This window comes from Homalodisca vitripennis, chromosome 5 (genome assembly GCF_021130785.1).
Source record: "Homalodisca vitripennis isolate AUS2020 chromosome 5, UT_GWSS_2.1, whole genome shotgun sequence".
In the NCBI taxonomy this organism is placed as follows: Eukaryota; Metazoa; Arthropoda; class Insecta; order Hemiptera; family Cicadellidae; genus Homalodisca; species Homalodisca vitripennis.
The window spans coordinates 94,617,502-94,639,034 of NC_060211.1; the positions used below are offsets into that span (position 1 = coordinate 94,617,502).

Here is a 21,533-nt window from a genome sequence, read left to right on the forward strand (position 1 = left end):
GAGTAATAAATTTAATTTGTAGGTATTATATGCGAGTGGTAAATAATTTCGACTTTTTTACTATCCAGGTTAATGTGTACATTTTAAAACTGCACCAACTCGCAGGAAGCTTAGATAAACGAGTTAATTTATTTTGCAGTTACGGAATTTCCTTCCAAAGTTCAAAGAGGAATCACTTTTATCAATATGTGCTTAAAAGCCAAGATGATTTTATATACAAAAGTGTAGGAAATGATATGTGGATTCCAAAAGACTAACAATTTTCTATACGTTTATTATAACGAGTTTATGGACTTTTACACAGTAGCAATAGACTGAATTTTATACAAAAACCACATAAAATTAACTCAAAAAGTCTCAAAAACTCAAATTGTTTTAATTAAATCTATATGTTCAATTCGAAGTTTAAGGGAACTTAAAGTAAACCAGGAGAGGGTGCTTATTGTTTTAGTCTGTTAAAATTTACTTCGAATTTGAGCCCTTTTTAGCCTACTAACAACTACATAGATCTCAGTTCGGAAGCAACTTGAAATTGATTATAAATACCTGCAACTGAACTGATTATAGTGTGGAACTGAACAAGTGCTGTGGACGAAGTGTTCTGCAGCAGCAGCACTCAACTGCCTTAACTGCTGCAACATTCTCGAAACATGGCCTTGCTATTCATTACTTACTCTCGGATTAGTTATAAATTACAGTGATATTAGCCTATAATTAAATTTCGGTTGAATTTATATATTAAATTAATTTTGGTTTTGTATACTCTAACAATTATCTTTAGACTCAATTTCGATGTGTCTTTGGCTGAGCGTTATCAAAGCCTATCACTTATCTGTCTGCACAATATCTGGAAAACAAACTGAATTAGCAACACTGAGTTCGACGTTGGTGCATATCACTCCATGGGTTTTGACTTACCGTTAGAAAATATATTTACATCGGTAACCATGATGGTAATAAGAAAATATCAGAACAAATAAATTAGTAAAGTTTAGTTGAAATCATATGAGAATTTAACACGTGAGAAATTAATACATATACATTATTAATATAGAAAAACGTAAGAAAATGAAAGTCAGTGTTTAAAGTTGGTACAAGATCTGACTATGAAACCTAACTCAATTAACAAAAGTTTTAATATATTATACTGCAAGATATACCGATAAAGATCCTCTGAAGATTTTAGGTTTTGCATGAAACATTTCTACATAGCCAAGAATGATTTCTAGAACTGCTTTTTCTAGGTGCATTTTCAACTATGGAGTAATTTAGTTTTTCTGCTTAATCAACGTAAATACTTCTTTTCTGTAATGCTTGTGTGACCGTCTATCTGATCGGGGAACGTCTCTAAAATGAAATAAGTACTAGTCTTTATCGTACAACCTTAGCGTTGTACTATGTGACCCTTGGTGTAGCATATATGTATATATATATAAAATAATAATATATAAGATTAATGTGTTGGCCTTTTTCTACACACACACACACACACACACACACACACACACACACACACACACACACACACACACCACACATATACATTTTAACAGTGTTTAACACACAAAAAAAATTACACGTACTTAATACGACCTTAATAAACCTGATAGGTTTATGGACTTTGTCAGAGATTTCAATAAGACGTCTCTGTACGTAAATAAGTCGTCAGAGCCTTATGTAGTATATTAATAATTAATTACTTTATCATTAACATTTAATGAAGATGTTAACTAGATGCTAATTATTATAGCTAGACATTTATAGTAGTTTAAGTTTAACATTTTATCTGCAAGATTCCTCCGTTACCTCCATTTCCTCCATTCCTGCAAGTGTTTGCCCATTACAGATTAAGATTACACAGTAACACTCAGTACAGAGCCGCAGTGGAGGCCGGTTGGAATTTAATTGAGAGTGAGACTTCTACACAATACTCTTCCCTCTGAAGGCACAATCAACAATGGTCTTTTATCTAGCTGCAAATACTATTCTGTAAATATAAATCCCTCCCAACAAAATACGGAGCTATATTGAATGTTTCATATTAAGGAAAAAGTAGGAGTCCTCATTTTCAATGAGAGAGGTGTTCTTCATAATTTATTCCTCAAGCTGTCAATGTATAAACCAAATAAAAAATGGAATCCAAATCTTGGAGGCATCCCACAGTCCACCAGTAGATATATTTGGCTGCCAGCAGAATCAACTACTTGTACTTGTAGGGCATAGAAGAACGGTAAGATGATAGCTTTAGTCGAGTTAAGGATCACTTTACTTGGTAAAAATTTACTTTTTGCTATCTCAGTAACATATTAGATTTTACAATGCAGGATATTTAAATGCTCTAAATTTGCCAGTGACAATTTATTTCACTACATCTTAAAGAGCAATAGTTAAATATAGTGTATTGAAAGTCAGATGGGTATATTATTGAACTTTTTAAATCTTCTGCAAGCTGAAAATCCAATTTTTCACTAATGGAAGGTACTATAAATCAATATCAGTACTTCTCTCGATATCCAAGTGTAGAAAGGAATTAAGAATAACTATGGTTTAACACATCACATTTGGTGACACGTACTACATATTTTGCTACATATTACAACATAACATTGTGTTACGTATAGGCCTACGTGTGTTTTATTATAATACACATACCAGGATTAACTAAAATATATTAACTTTATCTGAATCTTACAATTAAGTCGACGATTTACCGTCAATCGCTAAAAGAAGGGGGGAAGTAATATGGATGTTAAAATTTGCAAAAAGAAAATATATTTTTCTGTGATGTCGATGAAAGTGAATCGGCACGAATATAAGGTGCCAGTGAGGTTCTATGCAAGAAAAATTGTATAAGATACTATATTTTCTAAAAACAGGTACATGTCACCTCTGGACCGAATTTAAGAATATAAACTTATTAGTATTAACTAATTACATATTTGTTCACACACGGTAATCAAACGATCACAAAATATATTACCGTCAAATTCAGATTAACCCATCACAAGACATTGTAAAGTTGAACATGTTCAGTTGTGTCAAAGTAACTAAGTCAACGTATTGACAGATTGAAACTGCGCTGAGTAAGTGATTTGGAAACTGCTTGTGAGTTTCCTCAAGTAGTTTGAAAGTTTGTACGAGTATAAGTACAATGTGTAAACTTACTGCCGATACATGTTTATTTTTATAAAATACGTTGGAGCTTTACAGACTCATAACTTTAGTAACACATAATATTTATGATTTCCGTCGATCATTCAGGTAGAGTTTTAACTGCTCTATTTGCATATACGTATACTGCTTACCAATAAATAAGACCATTCAAAACTTTCAAAAGTCCAAAAAATTTTACAAGAACTATTTAAACAATATTTATCAATTTTTAATGTTGTACGTACATTCAATCGGATTTCGTAGTGTTGTTTTTTAACTACCTAATAAAATATACTTGTGGTGATTAACTACATTATGATACAAAATTATACTAATTAATACAATTATTATTAATAGCATTTACAGTGGTATGAAAAGTATCGTTTGTAACTCGTATTTAAAGTATTATAGGTTTATAAAGGGGTTTAAAGTGTTTTGTTTCCTTGATCGAATATCCAGGCTTGTCTTAAAATTCACCAGTAAAACATGATTGAATCACAAAAAAAAAAACTTAAACATATCTGGCCTTTACTTGTATTTGTATTAACATTTATTTCAATGATAAATGCTTCACAGATCTTTGCTGAAGATGATCCTCACAGTCTCAACAGTTCTGATTTATAATACCGAATGAACGAATTCGATGTCCGTTAAAAGTAACAGTTATTATACAGTACTTATTTTAGGGAATCGTGATACCGTAAAGTGATCCTCAAAATCCACAAAATATCTTAACATAATTTTGATTAGTTTAACTGCTCTTATATTTTTATTTTAAAAACTAATTAACTGTATTTGCTAGAGAAGATAGGCAGGAGAATACTTTCTTGAATTACTTAAAAATTGTTTATTAATAAACCAAATTAAATAGCCATTCGATAAATTAACCATGTACAATTTAAATATTGAGATTTAGTACCTAAATACTTACACAACCACAAAGATTTCTGAAGAAACGGTTTTCTTGTTTTAAATAAAATGAATTTAATTAAAGTTAATTTCTTGATTAAAAACTAGAATAAAACAATAAATTTTTTTAATAAAATTCAAATAAAATAAATATTTATGATTTTATCTAAAATTAAATGTACTCTTCTTTATTATAAGCATAGCTAAATAAATCTATTAAAACTCATTGATAATTATTCGTATCCCGTGTGTCACTACTTGTTAATGTTGATAGAGATTCAAAGTTAAAGCTGTTACTGAACTATTTTTCACCCAAACATATTCACTACAAACTTGATATTTTGATTTATTTATTCTGACTGAATTTCTATTGCAAGTGACCTTTAACTAATATTAAAATTGAAAACTTTACTTGATGAAGACTTGTTAACTGATTATTTATTGATCTCCAAATCTTCTTCATTCCCCTTTTGTATCAGAATAGTACAATAATTCCTTGTGAAAGAAGTGTCTGAGGTTTTTATACCGACCTCTTCCTCAACAAAACTGCCTCATCACCGACACCCTTGATTGGCCTCCGACTATCCTATCACAAGGATAGAGAAACTAATGGTCATCTGAACAACTTCCACCGCTGTCTTACCGTACCATTCATAATTTCTCGGACCATTTATTAAGACAATAAACCATTTAGTTACCCATATTTTGACAAAACTATTAAAATTCTAAAATATTGTCGTTTAGATTGTCTTCAACGATAATTTAGTAATTACATTTTAATTTGCTTTTATAGCTAGTACTAGATTTCTCTGTTCCCCGTCTTTGTTCTAAAAATTTGCAAAACCACTATTTTTAATATTTAGTAACATTTCATTAGATAACTTCTTTTCTCAAGTACTAGGTCCATGTCCCTAACATATAACAATTCTAACTGTACTACTATTATGTCTGAAGATTAACATAGGATTAAAAAGTACTTTAAACAGTTAGACGTCCGTTATCTGAGCTCAACATGAGTAACATGAATCGCCCTACAGACGTCCAAGAGAACTTTAATCTCTTCCCATACCTTGATCAGGATGTCTGGGGTAACTGATTCAATTGCTGCTCTGTTTCGTTGCTTTAAATATCAATATTTAAAAACTTTTTTCTACAAACTTAAGTTTTGACACAGCCAAATGAATATGAATCTAAAGAAAGAAGGTTGAGAGAGCGTAATGGTCAAACCTTTTCCCCATCTCAACCTATCAAACTTCCATGCAATTTATTGGTTTAAAAAATCATGGACAATTTTGCCATAGTGCGGAGGTACTCCACTCTGGTGAAAAATCAAAATTACATTTTTAACTTGTGGAAATCATAAGTTTCTGTATATAAAAATATATCAATCTGTTTAAAGTGTTTTCAAAAAAATAGACCAATAATACAGTCTCGGAAAAGATCACACCAAAAGTGTTTGTGTGTATATATATATATATATATATATATATACATATATATATATATATATACATATACACATATATTATACATATATATATATATATATATATATACATATTTAAATGCATGTTTGTCTGCATGTCCTTAATAGACTCAGGAACTATTTGACGAATCATTATGTATATGTATATAAATTTTTATGTATATGTATTTTTCTAAGTAGAAGGTTTATATGCCATGCCCATTGATGTCACTCACCACCAGGCGGCGCTGTAAAATGTAACAGTTATCAAAGCGACTGGACATTATAAACTGCTATTACGAGACAGTTACGTATATTAAATAGCCAAATACTATTTAAAGCCGCTAAGTTTTGATTTATATTTGTCTTTAAAATAAATTTCTGGTTGAACTTAGACTTTGAGTGTTAGTCCACTTCATATTACAGTACATGCACGTGTACAATAGCAATAAAACACACAATTTTGACAGATTTTCTTGATCGTGGTAACAAGGTAAACTCTATATCGGCTTAGGAAGTATAATTCACTTGAACCAGACCTCATACACGGGCAAAGCTTACGAAAAGCGTGCGAAGCCGTGGGAAACAGCTAGTGTTAAATAAATCGCAATGATGTAGTGACGTTAACGTTAATCACACATTACTAGATATCAAAAATTAATAACTAAATTAATGAAAACAAAAATTTATTAACAGCTGTTTTAATTTACAACTGTTTCTTAATCCTGTGACCGATAATAGAATAAACAATGAAAAGTGAAACATGACTTTGTGGGCACACTGTATATTGAATTAATTAAATAATTTCTTTTTCAGAAACGTTACATATAGTGCATTATGACTTCACTAATTAAAGCACTTGTGGTTATTTTAAGATTAGAACATAGAACGACTTTACTTTACAACATTTCATATTTCCCTTTCGGCATAAACAGAAAAAGTAGATTTCATGTGTGGCCATTACGTCAAATTATCAAACGGAAAATACATTATTATTTATGGAGATTATTTATATACAGCACAGTAGTATTAAGTGTTAGAGAGGGCTTCTTAGCCCTAACTTCGCCTGGTAAAATAAGACATTCTTTACTTTTTTTTTTTTTAGTATATTGAATTTTTGAAGTTTGGTATATTTATATACTCGTATAACTTTCAAAATTAAAAATAGCTTCTTGTATCTTCACTTGTAGATTGCATGATAAACATTTGTGTTTCCACTACTTGATTTATAATTTTAAAAATTGCTATGGCTACTCCCTTGAAGCATTAAAAACTATGTAAGAATAATAATTATTGTATAGGTAAGCGAGAATTTAAATAATTTTCTTGTTACGTCATGCCTAATAATTGATGCAATCACTTTTAAAAGTTTTGAACTTCCGCGAGGTTGAAACATAAAGAGTTATTATGATATGTGAAGAAGTAAAAGTCATTTAAATAGTATTAAAATAAGTAATCCTAAAAATGTATTAGACTTTTTGGGGTCTGAAACTTGAAACAGAATCTTTGCACACATGTGGACAGCCGCCGCCGTCTTGAAACCTTTTATTGGTCTATACTGTATGAAGAACTCATTCAAGCCATAGAAAAATAGCCCCCACATTATACATACATTTACGGATTATGGTGTTTATTTTTAATTGTTTTTTTTAAAATCTTTTACAAAATCTTTCGCAAATTCCATTATGAGGATGGTTGTTATAAAAATCTACCTAAAACTGGTGCTTACGAAAATTTATACAAATTTACATAGAGTTTAAGTTTATCAAATGTTTACATGTATGTAAAAATATTTTTAATTTTTGTAATATTTTTTTCTTACATTATTCGACAAAAATTGGACATGATCTGTAAACCACGTAAGATATTGTGGGGATTACAACACACAAAGTCGGGGAACAATAACACAGAAGCCTAGTGGAATATGATAACTTGCAGTGATTCTTATCTCAGAGCGTGTAGCCTGTCTTGGTCAGTTTGAACCTTACATCTAACTCGCTGTAAGGAGAACCTCCCAATAAAAAACATAACACAACAATTTGGAGTAGAATAATTTCAATTATTACAATATATTCATACACTCCCTAAAAATAAATCCTCTTACTGATTGTTTTAGTGAAAATTTACTTTTATATTTAGAAACTAGGTTCATAAGAATAATTTATTATATCTTTTGGTTTTTGAAAACCCATGAAAACTATATGAGACGGTTTGCATTATTCCAGAAACACGCTCGGATCTCAGAGGAACAATCACCGCAACGTCTCCGAGCTACTGGACAATCTGCTCAGGGGCTACGACAACAGCGTGCGTCCTGGTCTGGGAGGTAACACTACACACATAACCCCTTAAAGCTCAAAATTTACTTAGTGGTTTGTAAATGGTAAATACCTTTTTTTTTACTATTATTTTAAGTGATTTGACAGATTCCTCATATAGTTTAGAGTACATAGAAGAATGAAAGACAAATAAAATTGAAATGCGACTGAGATTTCATTATATGGTTTATTCATGGTTTGTAGTTTTTCAATGTAAAATCGAAAACTAAAATAAAAATGCGGTCAACATTAAGGGAAGAAAATATTTTCTAAACATCAGTTATGACTGGGAGCGTTTGTGAAGAAAGTCGTGTAGGATATGTGTGTATAAGTTGATAAATACTTGAATTTATTGTACTAGTTGATTCATAGAAAAAGGATAGCTCCCTCACTTTGGTGTTATAACGTGTATTTTACAACTGTCAGAAGATTACGCCTGTATTTGAGGTCATCGATTAATATAAGAATACCTGCATTCCTTTCGTGCTTTGGAAATTGTTTTAACTCCTATTGAATCTTTTAAATAAAATTCCATTTAGAGCAATGAAACTTTCCGTAATTTTTGTTCTACGTATCATTACTTTATGTCACTTATTACCAACCAAATAAAGTAACAAACAGTTTGACAGTTTCTTGCGCATTGTCTACAAATTGTCGTGTTTCAACCAGAAAAGAAATGGTTGCAATATAGTAAAATAACTTTTAAAATTCTCATAAACAACAATAAGTTCTGCAGCTACTTTGGAGCCATTACAATATTTTTCTAGCAGAACTCCAAATGTTAAAATTAACATTCTTTTTTAATACGAGTCACGTGACGTCCTATAAGAGTTCGAAATTTATTTTGCGCTATTACTTTTCTTTCTTTTTTTATCTGTTATGTTCCTTATTAGTTGCACAGTACATTTGAAGGAGAATTATGGTGCATGCGCGTTTGTGTGACTTTCTGACAATGTGGATGTTGTTTGAAACTTAAAAAGTCACATAACATTGTATCTTTTATTATATAAACCAAAAGTCTTAGACATTTACGACCGGTATCTTCATTGAAAATTTATAAACGCAAGGGATAAATAAAATTTCATTTCAAGACTTTCAAGTTGTTCTTTGTCTTAAAATGCAACTATGTTAATCACGCCAAGTGAGAAAGGTAATATAGTTAATATAGAAATCAAATTATTTATTATATGTTATTAGTACTCAATCACTAATTTATCAGCAATAATGTCAGTACACAAGTATATTAATTTTATTATTACCACTATCACTTAGATATATCATGAAGTTAAAAATGTAAAATTTAGTTTTTACGTCATAAACAGAAAAAAACTGTCTCACAAAACCGTAAAACAGGTCGAGGGCAAATGATGCCACACATTACTACTTGAAGAGCCATGTTTAGTTTACGGATCCCTTTTAACACACCCTTTGTTCATACCACAAAACTGTGACGAGTTGCTATTAACAAAAACCAAGGAAAAAGGATAGTTACAGAAAGTGAATTCAAAAATGTTCTTTATTCATATGAGTATTTTCCTTGCTTTAAATTCACTTATAATATAAGAGAACTGTTTTTAAAGAACAACATTTTAAATACTAAAATCCAAAAGGTCACTGTCATGTTATTTCTCGCTATGTTTAGCGCATGTCAAAAATTTAATTAGCTATATTTTGTAAATTATGAAAAAAAAATTGCTTGAGAGCAAAAGAAGTTGGTAAATATTTTACAAAAATAATATAAAACCTACTACTATAAGTTAGTACCTATGTTTATTTACAGTGAATTTCAACTAAATTTCTTTGGAATAAAAATCTTCAAATAATCTAAAGCAAGTAAACTCCAAGTACTGTAAAATAAATACATGTTGCAGTAAGTAGTAAGGGGGTGCTATGCTCTCGTAACACCTACGTCATACATTCAACCCTTTTCGGAATAAACTACTGGAATAGATAGGTTGCAGTGAATTGAAACGGCGTTTCATTTATCTAAAAGATTTCGCAATCTACTTTGCCAGTTTCCTGCGATGTAATAGAAATAGTCTAGGAGTTCGAACTAATGTCACAATTAAAATTAATAACCCTATCACCTCTCAACCATAGAATCCAATAAAAAGGATTGTGCGCACAGTAACAAAGGTTTATCAAAGTCAAATCAATGTTCGTATCGATTTCAAAACGTACTTAATGTATTATTGAAAGAATTTAAAACTACGGAACTAAACGGATATTTTCATACCATTACTAGACCCTCATTTATTCAATTTTATTTTGGCAGAAAATTTAGTTGATTCTATTCAATAAGAGATAATCTGTTTAAAGTAACCAAAATAGTATATAGATGGCTGAAAATTAATATATATTTTACATTTGTTACTTCTTACATTAATATTGTTTGTATGAACACAAATATGGTGATATACCTTCGCGTTCTATAAATGTGAACACGTTTACAAATAGTATTTCTGTGGTATATTTCATGGCAGTATACAGTGAGCGTGTCAAGTTACTAAGAATAAATCAGTACGATGTATTGTTTGTAAATGTTGTAGCTAGTTTGTAATTTGTTTGTAAATGTTTGTAAATTGTTGTAGCTAGTTAGTTGAGCGTTAGCGAAAATACTCATAACAAATGTTTGTCTGATACCTCTAAAACGAACCAACCTACAGATCATATCTTTTGTATCAAGCTTCATTTCCATGTAGTTTTCTATGGTAACACTGAGTTTAAAGATGGACCATGGAATTTTGCTAAGCGTTAACATATTTTTACATTGATCTTATGGATCACCATAATCGCAACAAGAAAATAGAAAAAGACATTAATTTGTAAACAAGGGGAATACAATTATATGTATGATAAAACATATAGGTTACTTCAACAGTAAAAGGAAAAACATAATACAGTGGACAGTAAATTCAGTAGGTAGGCAGTAGGTAGGTAGTAGATTTGATTTTCAAGGACCTTTTGCGTAATAGTAACTCAATGAACAAAATGGGAATGTATCATGTGGCAAGATATTGAGGAAAAATTTCATCTGGAAACTTTGAATATTGTGTGAAACTTGATTTAGACATAAAAAAGAATGAGTTTTATGATGGTACATGTACAATCATGGAATTTGGCTGATCAGTCAGTGAAACCTTATCACTCAGTAGGCTTACACAGTTTCTCTTGTCTGCCGGGGTGTTTAACATTTCTTTTCCGTATGATTGTCTACATGTGTAGCTATCCACAGGGCATCTCAAGAATGAAATGAGCTATATAAATAAAACTTTGCATGCAACCTCTTCGTAGCCTGTTACGAGATACTTGGTGTGCTCTTTAATCATGTGTAATGTATATATAGTGTGTCTCTTCTCTAAGAATAGGCGCAGTCAAAAATACATGATATATTCCTTCTATATATATATATATATATATATATATATATATATACATACAAATATATATATATATATATATATACAATATATATATATATATATATATATATATATATATATATATATATATATATATACATACATACAAATGGGTACATGCTGCGTATGATATTAAGGCGGGAGAACGTCAGAACAATAAAAAAATGTTTATAATAAAGAATATATAAACTTGTATATTATTAGTGACATGTATAAAATGTGTAATTTTTCCATTATTGTATGCGATTTATAACAAGAAATATGGGATATATTTGAACATTATTATTTTATTTACACCCCGTATAGATGTAAATTTTAATCTCAGAAAAGAAATAAATTATTTAAAACCCACAAATTATAAGTGCACAGAGTGCATTGGTAGAAAAAATATGCAATCAGTAAATGTTATATTGTTGAAAACGATGTTTTTAACAATGTAATATATTTAAGGATTTATGTTAATTCTTATTTGAACTAAAACAGTAGTACAAGGAAACTTCTTCTACATTTTTTTCATGCTCTTTTTTAAGAAATGGCATTGAATGATTTTTTGTCGGCTTTATAAAAAAGTATAACAATAGTTTTTGTCTGATTGCACATTACATTTAAATATTTCATTACTAATGATGGAACCTCAAAACAGGCTTAGCCTTAGAGTCTCTACACTTTCTCAAACTATGTACTGTATGTATTGATATTTAGTTGTAGAATTAGTGTGTAATTGAACTTTAATTCACTTTTTTGTACACAGTTCTGGTTTCTTAATCATTCTTATTTGTAAAATAACTGTAAATATTTTAGGAAATAAAACAGTATTATTTTTAATAGAATGAATAGCAATAGAAAACCCAAACAATGTGTCAAACATGCCATATTGAGACAGTAGTTCATTTTGTTGCTGCGAAGAAAATCCTGAGAAAGGGTTACCTGTAAACAATGAAGAGAGCAAAGATGACTGATTAGCTTGTCGATAGCATTATGCAGGGGGGGGAAGAGTACTGAAAAAAATCCTCAAGAGAAGGAGTAGACGAGACCTTAACAAAAAGTTGTGTAATACTTAAAGAAATCGTTTCCTTTATTTCAGTAATTCGAAATAGATAGTAATATGCAGAATTACCCGAGTTGTTTTAAAAGAAATAATAATATACTGTAAGAAGTGTACATGAAACAAACATCAAAATCCTAAATACCAAACTGAATTGTGCCTTTTATGCTATTCTGAACTAAGTATTTCATGATTACATCTTCTAATGTCCTGCAGTAAATAAATATAGAAATTCAATTTCATTTTTCGGTACGAAAGAGTATCTTTCCAGATCTTTGTGTACATGAGTCTTGATTTAAACGACCGGTTTTTAAGTTATTCCCAATGAAAAGAATTACCCCTCATGTAGGCCTACACACTTGTTTTTACCGTAGCAGTATGGGAGAAGTCTCATTTTGAAGATCTAATTAATATGTATCCAAAAGTATACAGATCAGTGTATATTCTTTAATCCTTACACGATGAAATTTAAAAATTTCAAGTTCTTTTTTCTGCGTAACCTATAAACACATAGAAAAAACTAAATTAAATTAACCATTAATTAACTGCGTATTAAGTATATTTTGTATATAGCTGTAACAATTAACTATAGCTGACGTATCTATCATATTATACACCACATTACAAATGAAGCTATCTCATTTGCGAAATATTTGGATCACACCGGTCTATCTAAATAGATTTTGTGGTTCATGGTATAACATGAGCTCTTCATGCAATATTTGTGGTTGTCATATTCGGGCACTGTTCCCTAATAAATTATGATTTTCATACACACAATGGGTTTAAAGTGCTTAAGTTGCTATTTTATTGCAACTGCTACAGAGTTGAAGTTGGACAAAATAAATTTGAATTTAATTATAAAAACAAATATACTTACATAAATAATTTAATCCTGATTAGATAGACAGCATTAACTCACTGTTGAATGAAAAGCTATTTTTTACCGGAGAGAACTATTGCAATAGTAGCAGTAAATGAATCACCGGACAACTTGTGTAAATTTATAATTGTAATAATTTTCATTCATTTTATTTTTATGTATTCTAAAATATTTTCCCATCATGTATAGTTTCAGTTCACAGTTGATTTTCTATCCAGAGATAGGCTATCCTATTACAGTGATATTCATAACAAGCTTTGTTAAATTTGAAATAAACAACCACGCACACAAAAAACGCGGAATATTGTAGAACTGATCAATTTTAATTGGGTAGATTTTCTAGAGATCATTAAATAGTGTTGTCATAAATTGCTTCTTTATGATTTTACAAGTTATAAAGCTTTCTGTAAAATAATTTTTAAAAGTAATAGTAAAATATAATTTGTCTCAAAATGCCGATACTGAAAATTTCTCACCGTTTTTACTGAGACAGTTTATGATGTAACATTTTGTTTATAGAGAATACACAACCAAGCTGTCATGTTATGGATACTATGTAAAACAAATATCTCGATTAATGCCTTCATATCGAAGTAACAGGTACTTTTATTCTCAAGATAACATACATAGTTAGGTTTTAAGTTTGTATAATTTGGTAAATGTAATTCTATTTTATAAAGAAATATAAATTTTCAACCCCCATATATTTAACTGATGGATACAGACATAAAAACAGGCCCTACAAGGCCTTACAAGGTCTAAGCTTACCAGTTATTATTCCTCCTGATATCTGTAGTAAATTAAAAGTAAAAAGGATCTTTTAATTTCCATGTATATAGGAAAGAAATATTATTTCTATAAAAATGAAGGACCTTTTAAGTTTTATAAAATTAGTATGTTCCATTCTTCTGCCCGCCTTAGAGTCCCGTAAGAAAATTTATTTTTTGTAAAGTCACGAATTCTTGGTCTGCACACAGTGAGAAAGTGTATTAATTATGACGCAAATATTTTTTCATATTATCACGCAACGACAATAACTCTGTTTCTTTACCACTATATCTATGTTTATACTAACACAAACAAACACACACACACACACACACACACACACACACACACACACACACACACACACACACACACACACACACGCACACACACACACACACACACGTACACTTCACCAATACCTTTTGAAATATATGACCTATTTTTAACAATACAATTAAAAGCCTTTTATAGTTTGAATTTCGGTGGGGTCTATCGTACATCATACGTATTTTTCAAAGAAAACCAACAATTAAAAAAAGTTGTTTTAGTAAAACTATAGCAGAAGGTACTGTCATTATATATGTTACTACTCATACAGCAGATAGAAAGGTGGAAAGGGGGTTGTTACGGGTCTTATGGACTCTTAAAGACGATACTCTATCTAGCCGCAAACGTCCTGTCTTGGGACGATAACACGCTTTAGTATCTCCAGCCATGACCTCCTTGTTTTTACACAAATCTCTAAATTTGTATTTGAACATGAAAATGACAAAGTTAATTCCTACATAATTTATTTTACTTACACAGATTGATCCACATTTCACACCAAGACCCAAACAATTCTTGGACCACTTTAGTACAGAACTATTATTGAGTAGCCACGCACTGTTGTATTCTGGTCCGAGCATACTACACATGATAACAGTAACATGTATAATTTATTCCCAGATGTTTGATACTCTTTTCTTTGTCAAGTAGAATTCAGACCTGGAACTCTCCAACCTATTAAAGCTTTTTTTCCGATAAGGCCAATACAATGACCTCTCATTCTCAAGCGGGATCACATCAAGCCTTTTCCAAACAGAGCTCATAATCCGAACCAACAATTATCCATTCATTATAGGTCAGGATCTTTTTATTACCCAATGTGGATTTTCGTAGCAATATAGTCAAGTTATTGTATAAAATATCGGTCACAATTACTTCAAATAAAACAAAAATAAAATTAGAGGTTAAGGCACTAAAAAAAACTTTAATTGTTCATATAACTTTTACAAGGTTACGTAAAATTTAAATTCACCGACTACGTTTACGTATAAAAAACAGCTGATATCTGTACAGTATGATAAAAATGGATACTGATACAACTTACTGAAGATTGTTTTGTTATGTTAACCAGAGTGGATGTCAAAGGTCCTGTTAGTGTTTGGACATTACATTACGTTATATAAACTATGTCATCAAACACGTCAGAGGTTCATTTGGATGTTGCCATGAAAGGTGCAATAGCTTTATTGGGAATACCTCGCTGTTCAATATAAATTCCAATGTAATCGGTCAGTAAACTTCATCCTCTATATGATGAACAATGATCACTAAACATTTAATGGGCTAGTTATTTTACTGTGTCATTAAAATAAGTATGTTAAACTTGAATTCTGCATATTATGTAAAAGGAAACCTCGTGTTAACCATATTTATAAACTCAAGAAATGTTGCCCATGTTTTTCCTCAGAGTACAAAATCGTGAATGAACGGAGGATGTTAATGGAAAAGACATTTTTTAGATACACCCACATAAAATTTATTTTAAAAAAGCGCTTTCGCCGGTTAAGGCATCATCAGTTTGATTCTTTAACCGGCGAAAGCGTTTTTTTAAAAAAAATAAATTTTATGTGGAAGTATCTAAAAAATGTATTTTCCATTAACACCCACCTACTTCCACCAAGGATACAAAGTAGAAAATGAACGGAGGAGTTCAAATATATAAATAATACTAGACTAATAATTAATACTACTATTTTTTTCCTGTTTTGTATTTGTTATTATGACAGTTTTGTTGTTTTATGAATTATATGTTGGTATAGTTTGATTCCTTCCATTTTTACACAGTCAGTTAGAATGAAACTTGAGCTTGTATACTCCGTTGACGATTTAAAGTAAGTAATGTGTAATAATTATTTAAGAGTTATAGTTGCATTCACATCATGCATTTATGCACTAATGTGTATTTGAGTTATTGCGAGCAATTTATTGAAATACAGTAGAAAAAGAAATGCGTATAGACTATTTTTGTCAAATTAATTCTGTCCAAACAAACTCAGATAAGTATTTTTAACGCTTGTTATTGACGATGAATAATTTTAAGGATAATAGGATTGCAAACATTGCAGATGGTTGGCAATGATTTATAGCCGTGAAGAAATATCTTGTCCTCGATGTTCATGGGATGGTCTGTACGTGCATACGGTTGGTAAATCATTTACCACTGTGAGAAAATATTTTGTCACTTGATGTTCATGGGATTGTCTGTACATGCATACGGTTGGTAAATGATTTACCGGTGTGAGAAAATATCTTGCCACTTGATGTTCATGGGATGGTCTGTACGTGCATACGGTTGGTAAATGATTTACCGGTGTGAGAAAATATCTTGTCACTTGATGTTCATGGGATGGTCTGTACGTGCATACGGTTGGTAAATGATTTACCGGTGTGAGAAAATATCTTGCCACTTGATGTTCATGGGATGGTATGTACGTGCATACGGTTGGTAAATGATTTACCGGTGTGAGAAAATATCTTGTCACTTGATGTTCATGGGATGGTATGTACGTGCATACGGATGGTAAATGATTTACCGGTATGAGAAAATATCGTGTTACATTATTTTTCTGGGATGGTCTGTAGGTTCAATAATGTCATCGGAAAGTAATGGATTTAATGGTTAAAATTTAATTTATTTTTGAAGCAAGAAATGTTCAATGCGAGGTAATGGGTGTCCAGTCAATTTTCGATGAACTAACTAGCTGCATGGGAGTAATTATTGATTTTGTCTCTTGAATTTCGTGGAAGAGTATGTAGACTGACTGTGTCAATAACACTCAGGGAAGTGACAAGGTAATTTATAATAACTTCCCATCAAATCACTATTATGAGGCACCTGATACGGCAAAAAAAATTAAATCAGGCTCAGGAAGATTTTTCTTTGAGGTGAAGGTAAGTGACGGTGGTTGAAAATAGGGAGTAATATGCTAATTATTTAGGAACTAGTTAGCAATTACCAACATAATACAATATTGAGCAATATTGGCTGTCCCCGGCTTCGCCTATATACCTTTAGTACGTTGCATATACGTGTAAAGTGATGACATAATAATGGAATTTTTTTTCCGCCAGTTAGAGTTTAACAAATCGTGTAGGACTAAATACTAATATGACTGAGTTGTCTGTTGTTTTGTCGTTTCAGGTGTTATTAACGCAAAAAACTTGATAGAGTAGAACGAGAGCCAATTTACATTTTATAAGAATACAAGTTTTTGAAAAATTAATAGAGTTATTACTTCTCAGAAAAAAAGATTGTTGATTATTGCCGAAAAAAGGAATATTTAACCTCTTAACTTTTTGGCTGACTGTGATATAACTATTATTCAGGTCTAATGGTAGGTTTAAAGTATGTCAATACAGAAAAAAGCGTTGTTTATTATTTTTTTACCCTTTTGATACCATTTAAAGCTCCGCTAAAACTAGCGTTGCTGACCATCGATATATTTCTTAGGGGAAATTGCTCTATACATTTCACGTAAAAATAGATTCCATGGTTGTACAATGCAAATTGGATCTCGACACCTAGATTATACCTTGATGGCAGGTTATGGATACCGAAATGGCGTGATTAAAAATGTTCATTGTGAGGTAATGGGTGACGCGTAATTGTATTGGTACCGGTAACCAGTATAATATAGTATTATGACCTTTAGTACTCCTATATATGAGGCTGCCTATAAATTCACTACGACACAAAAAAAGACTTTACATTTAGGTGATGACGTAATTAAGGATATTGAAATGCTAAAAAGAGAGTAACGTTGCACATTGTTGGAGAAACCATTAGTAGTATTACACAATATTCTGACATTTGCTATTCTTTAGTGTAGTGTTTGAAATGACTGCAAGCTAAACGTCATATTTCCTGATACAGAAAGATGAGGAATTTAAAGAAGCGGCAATGTAAATTGTAAGGTTTCTTACCAATTTTCGTTGAATTATAGTCCTATAATTTACTCTATTTGGGGTAGTTTTTGGGGATAATTTTTTTATATGAATACTGGACTGAAAACAATACGTTACGAAACTGTTACAATTAACTCTTATTCAATATTCAAAGTAAGAGCAATCTGTATCCTAAGTCTTGCCTTCAGGTATTCAGTTTCAGTTAAAACCTGCATGAAATTAAGTTGCTAAAGAAGAGACAGCTAGTCTTAAACGTCCTGAAAGAACTGTTGTAAGCGTTGATGAAAGGCAAAATTCAAGCGTCTTATGCACATTATGCTGCTTTAATGTTTGAACAATGAATCAGTTTTGAGCATGCTTCTTGAAACAGATAAATTTTATATTATCATCTAGATTGTTTCAATACTGTCCTTGATATTTGCTCATTAGTTTTAATATCCAAGATCGATTTCGCTGTCAAAACATGATCATCCGTTAGGTTTTAGACAGATATAAACATAAAGTTTCTCTGTAGATCAATGATGTTACAATAGAGTTGAAATAAAATACACACGTACACAAAAATAAATATACACCAACATTTGGTTGATATTTTTATGGGATAATATTCTTGTTTAATTTTATATTTGCGTTGGCATACTTGTTATAGACACTTTTCATAGTATATATGAGTGGGTTTGTTTGATTTCTATCTGGTATACGATCATAATGCAATGGTAAATGGTATAAATCTTTAAAATAATTAGTAATATTAGTTCTGATTAAACAAAAGAATTTTGTAAACATATTATCTTTCTTATTTCAATTGTAATGAATTAATTTTATAGTTATAATGGAATTAGATAACAGACAGGAAATAAAATGACAAGTTCATAATATGAAGAAGAAGGAATCATATTGTAATGTAATCATTCACCAAAGAGAATTTGTCAATTTGGGCCTCTGTCAAAGTGATAGGCATGGCAGCCAACCAATGAAGTATAAAGTTTGAAACTTGAATGTACTTTTATGTTTGCGTCTATGTGTATTACCCTAAAGTAAATTTCAATATGATTGCCAACTCAAGAGAGAAAATAAATGTTATATATCTTTCTAAACTCTGACTGATGATGATGTTTCAACACCTATATCACAGACACAAAACAAAAATTTTAAGGTAAATTACCTTTTTATTACATAGAATAGGTTATCTTTATGTATATATTAAGATATAGATTTATGTATATATTTGTTTTGTTATACACATGTTTCATAATTAGTACAAACAAAACTAAGCAGTTAATAAAACATATAAGACACGCTAGATAAGGTGAGATACAAAAATTCCGCTATTTATGATCGTTAGAGCGATTTTTGATCGCGAATTGATTAATATCAAAACTAGTATAGGCCATGAATTGTGAATGCTCACCTCATGACGTCATCACTACACCTGGACAAGTTACGTACATTACTTTGTATGTGGCGACAGCGTACACAATACTTTAATCCTGACGATATTGTCTTAGTTCTTCGATAAAAAATACAGTCTCACTACCATGCATCACCACATCTCTTATTACGTCATCACTACATCTGGATAAGTTACATACAATTGTATGTGGTGTCAATCTCTCTCTCTCTCTCTCTCTCTCTCTCTCTCTCTCTCTCTCTCTCCCTCCCTTTCTCATATACTAGAGTAAACCACTCCGCAACCTGGGGGTGACTCTCCAACACATTGAATATTCTCGAATATTCTCTAGAAAAGTCGCACTGTTGGTAAAATATACATAAGAAAATACATATAATGGTCGGTGATTCTAATGTTTCGAGCTATGACTGAGATTGAATTCTCTTTTACTCTTGTGTGTTATTTTTATTCCAGGATTAGAATCATGGTGAAAGGAAATAACATGTAGTCACGCTCATGTTGACAGATCCACGGACAGAGGGGTAGATCTCAATCAAACCGTCATCTAAATCGACGGAAATATATAGGAAAGGCCATAGTAAAAGAAAGGAAAAGAAATTACACAAACGATATTGCTGACTATACGGGTGGATGGACTATCTAACTCCTTAAATATTGGATACATTTAGTGTACATCTTATACCGTTTCAATATATTTTCTTTTCTTAGATTTTTATTTCCACTCTGGAATAAGTGGGGGATGTAACGAGTTTGTGATTCATTAATTTTTATAAATTTTTATTTTACGATCCGATCCTTATATACACTGGTATCGCTAATTCTTCTAATATTTTTATAAAAAGTTAACAGATTGTGTTTATAGAAACCGAGTCACACTGTTTTAAGTAGTATAATGCTTCTAATTTACTTGATGCTTTGATTAGGTGTTATTAGGTAGTGGGAGAATCTATAAAGTATATGGGTGTCTCAACAATTAACCAATAATACTGTTACAATACAATCAGGTTTCCAGATAATTATTATAACTATTATATTAACAGTTATTTATGCCGTTTTGGAATAGCTTTTGATTGATTAGATCACAGACGAAAATGCGTACCGGAGCAAGCGCAGTCAATAGATAGCTAAAGAGGGAGCAATGCGAGAGAGAGGGTTACGCTTTGATCATCGGGTAACTGATCGCCGGCATCTGGTAATAAACCGTCATGTGCTGTTATTAGTAGTCTGTAATTAACTATCATTACATATAAACTAAATTGTTACATTCACCGTTACAATAATGCCGTAAACATTTCAATTCGATGCATAGCTGCAATATACAAATTGTCGGAGACTGGCAAACAACAAGAGACAATATACTGTCATTTAATTAGCATGGGGAACACTGTAGATTGATTACGTTACAAAACATTAGATGACAATGTAGTGAGGTAATTACGAAGGAGGTAATGAGATTAAAAGTAAAAGTAAAAAGGTCTGTAATGCAAAAGTTTGTGGGTAATGCATAAATATTCAGACAAGTGATTACCAGTATGAAAATATCCTTTTATGGAGTAATCTATAGTTAAGAAGAATATAAAAAATGGAACGTCAGTATTGAAAAATAAGGAAGTTATATAGTTAGATACAAGATAACGTGATTATTATTCGACATGAAATACTGACCTGCCATTTGCTGGGATGAATACTTAAATTGACAACGTAACGAACAACTATACATCACATAAATTAATATAGCGGTAAGGAAATTAAGGAGGCGGTGATGTGAGACTGCGGATAACGCGCTGATTTTGACAAACTAATTACCAGCATGGGGCAATATCCTTTCATGTGCAGGTTCTGGAGTATTCCGTTTATTGACACCACATACAATTCACTTATCCAGATGCAGTAATGACGTAATAAGAGATGTGCTGATGCATG

The 21,533-nt window shown here is 31.0% G+C and overlaps 1 protein-coding gene across 1 annotated transcript in view; it reads left to right on the plus strand.

Annotated features, from left to right (window-relative positions):
• The window catches only part of LOC124362541 (gamma-aminobutyric acid receptor alpha-like), a 112,882-nt gene that overhangs the window by 72,440 nt on the left and 18,909 nt on the right, over positions 1–21,533 (plus strand). The window contains exon 3 of the mRNA XM_046817141.1: positions 7,753–7,853. Within this exon, the coding sequence (XP_046673097.1) occupies positions 7,753–7,853 (101 nt within the window). The remainder of the gene's footprint in view (positions 1–7,752; positions 7,854–21,533) is intronic.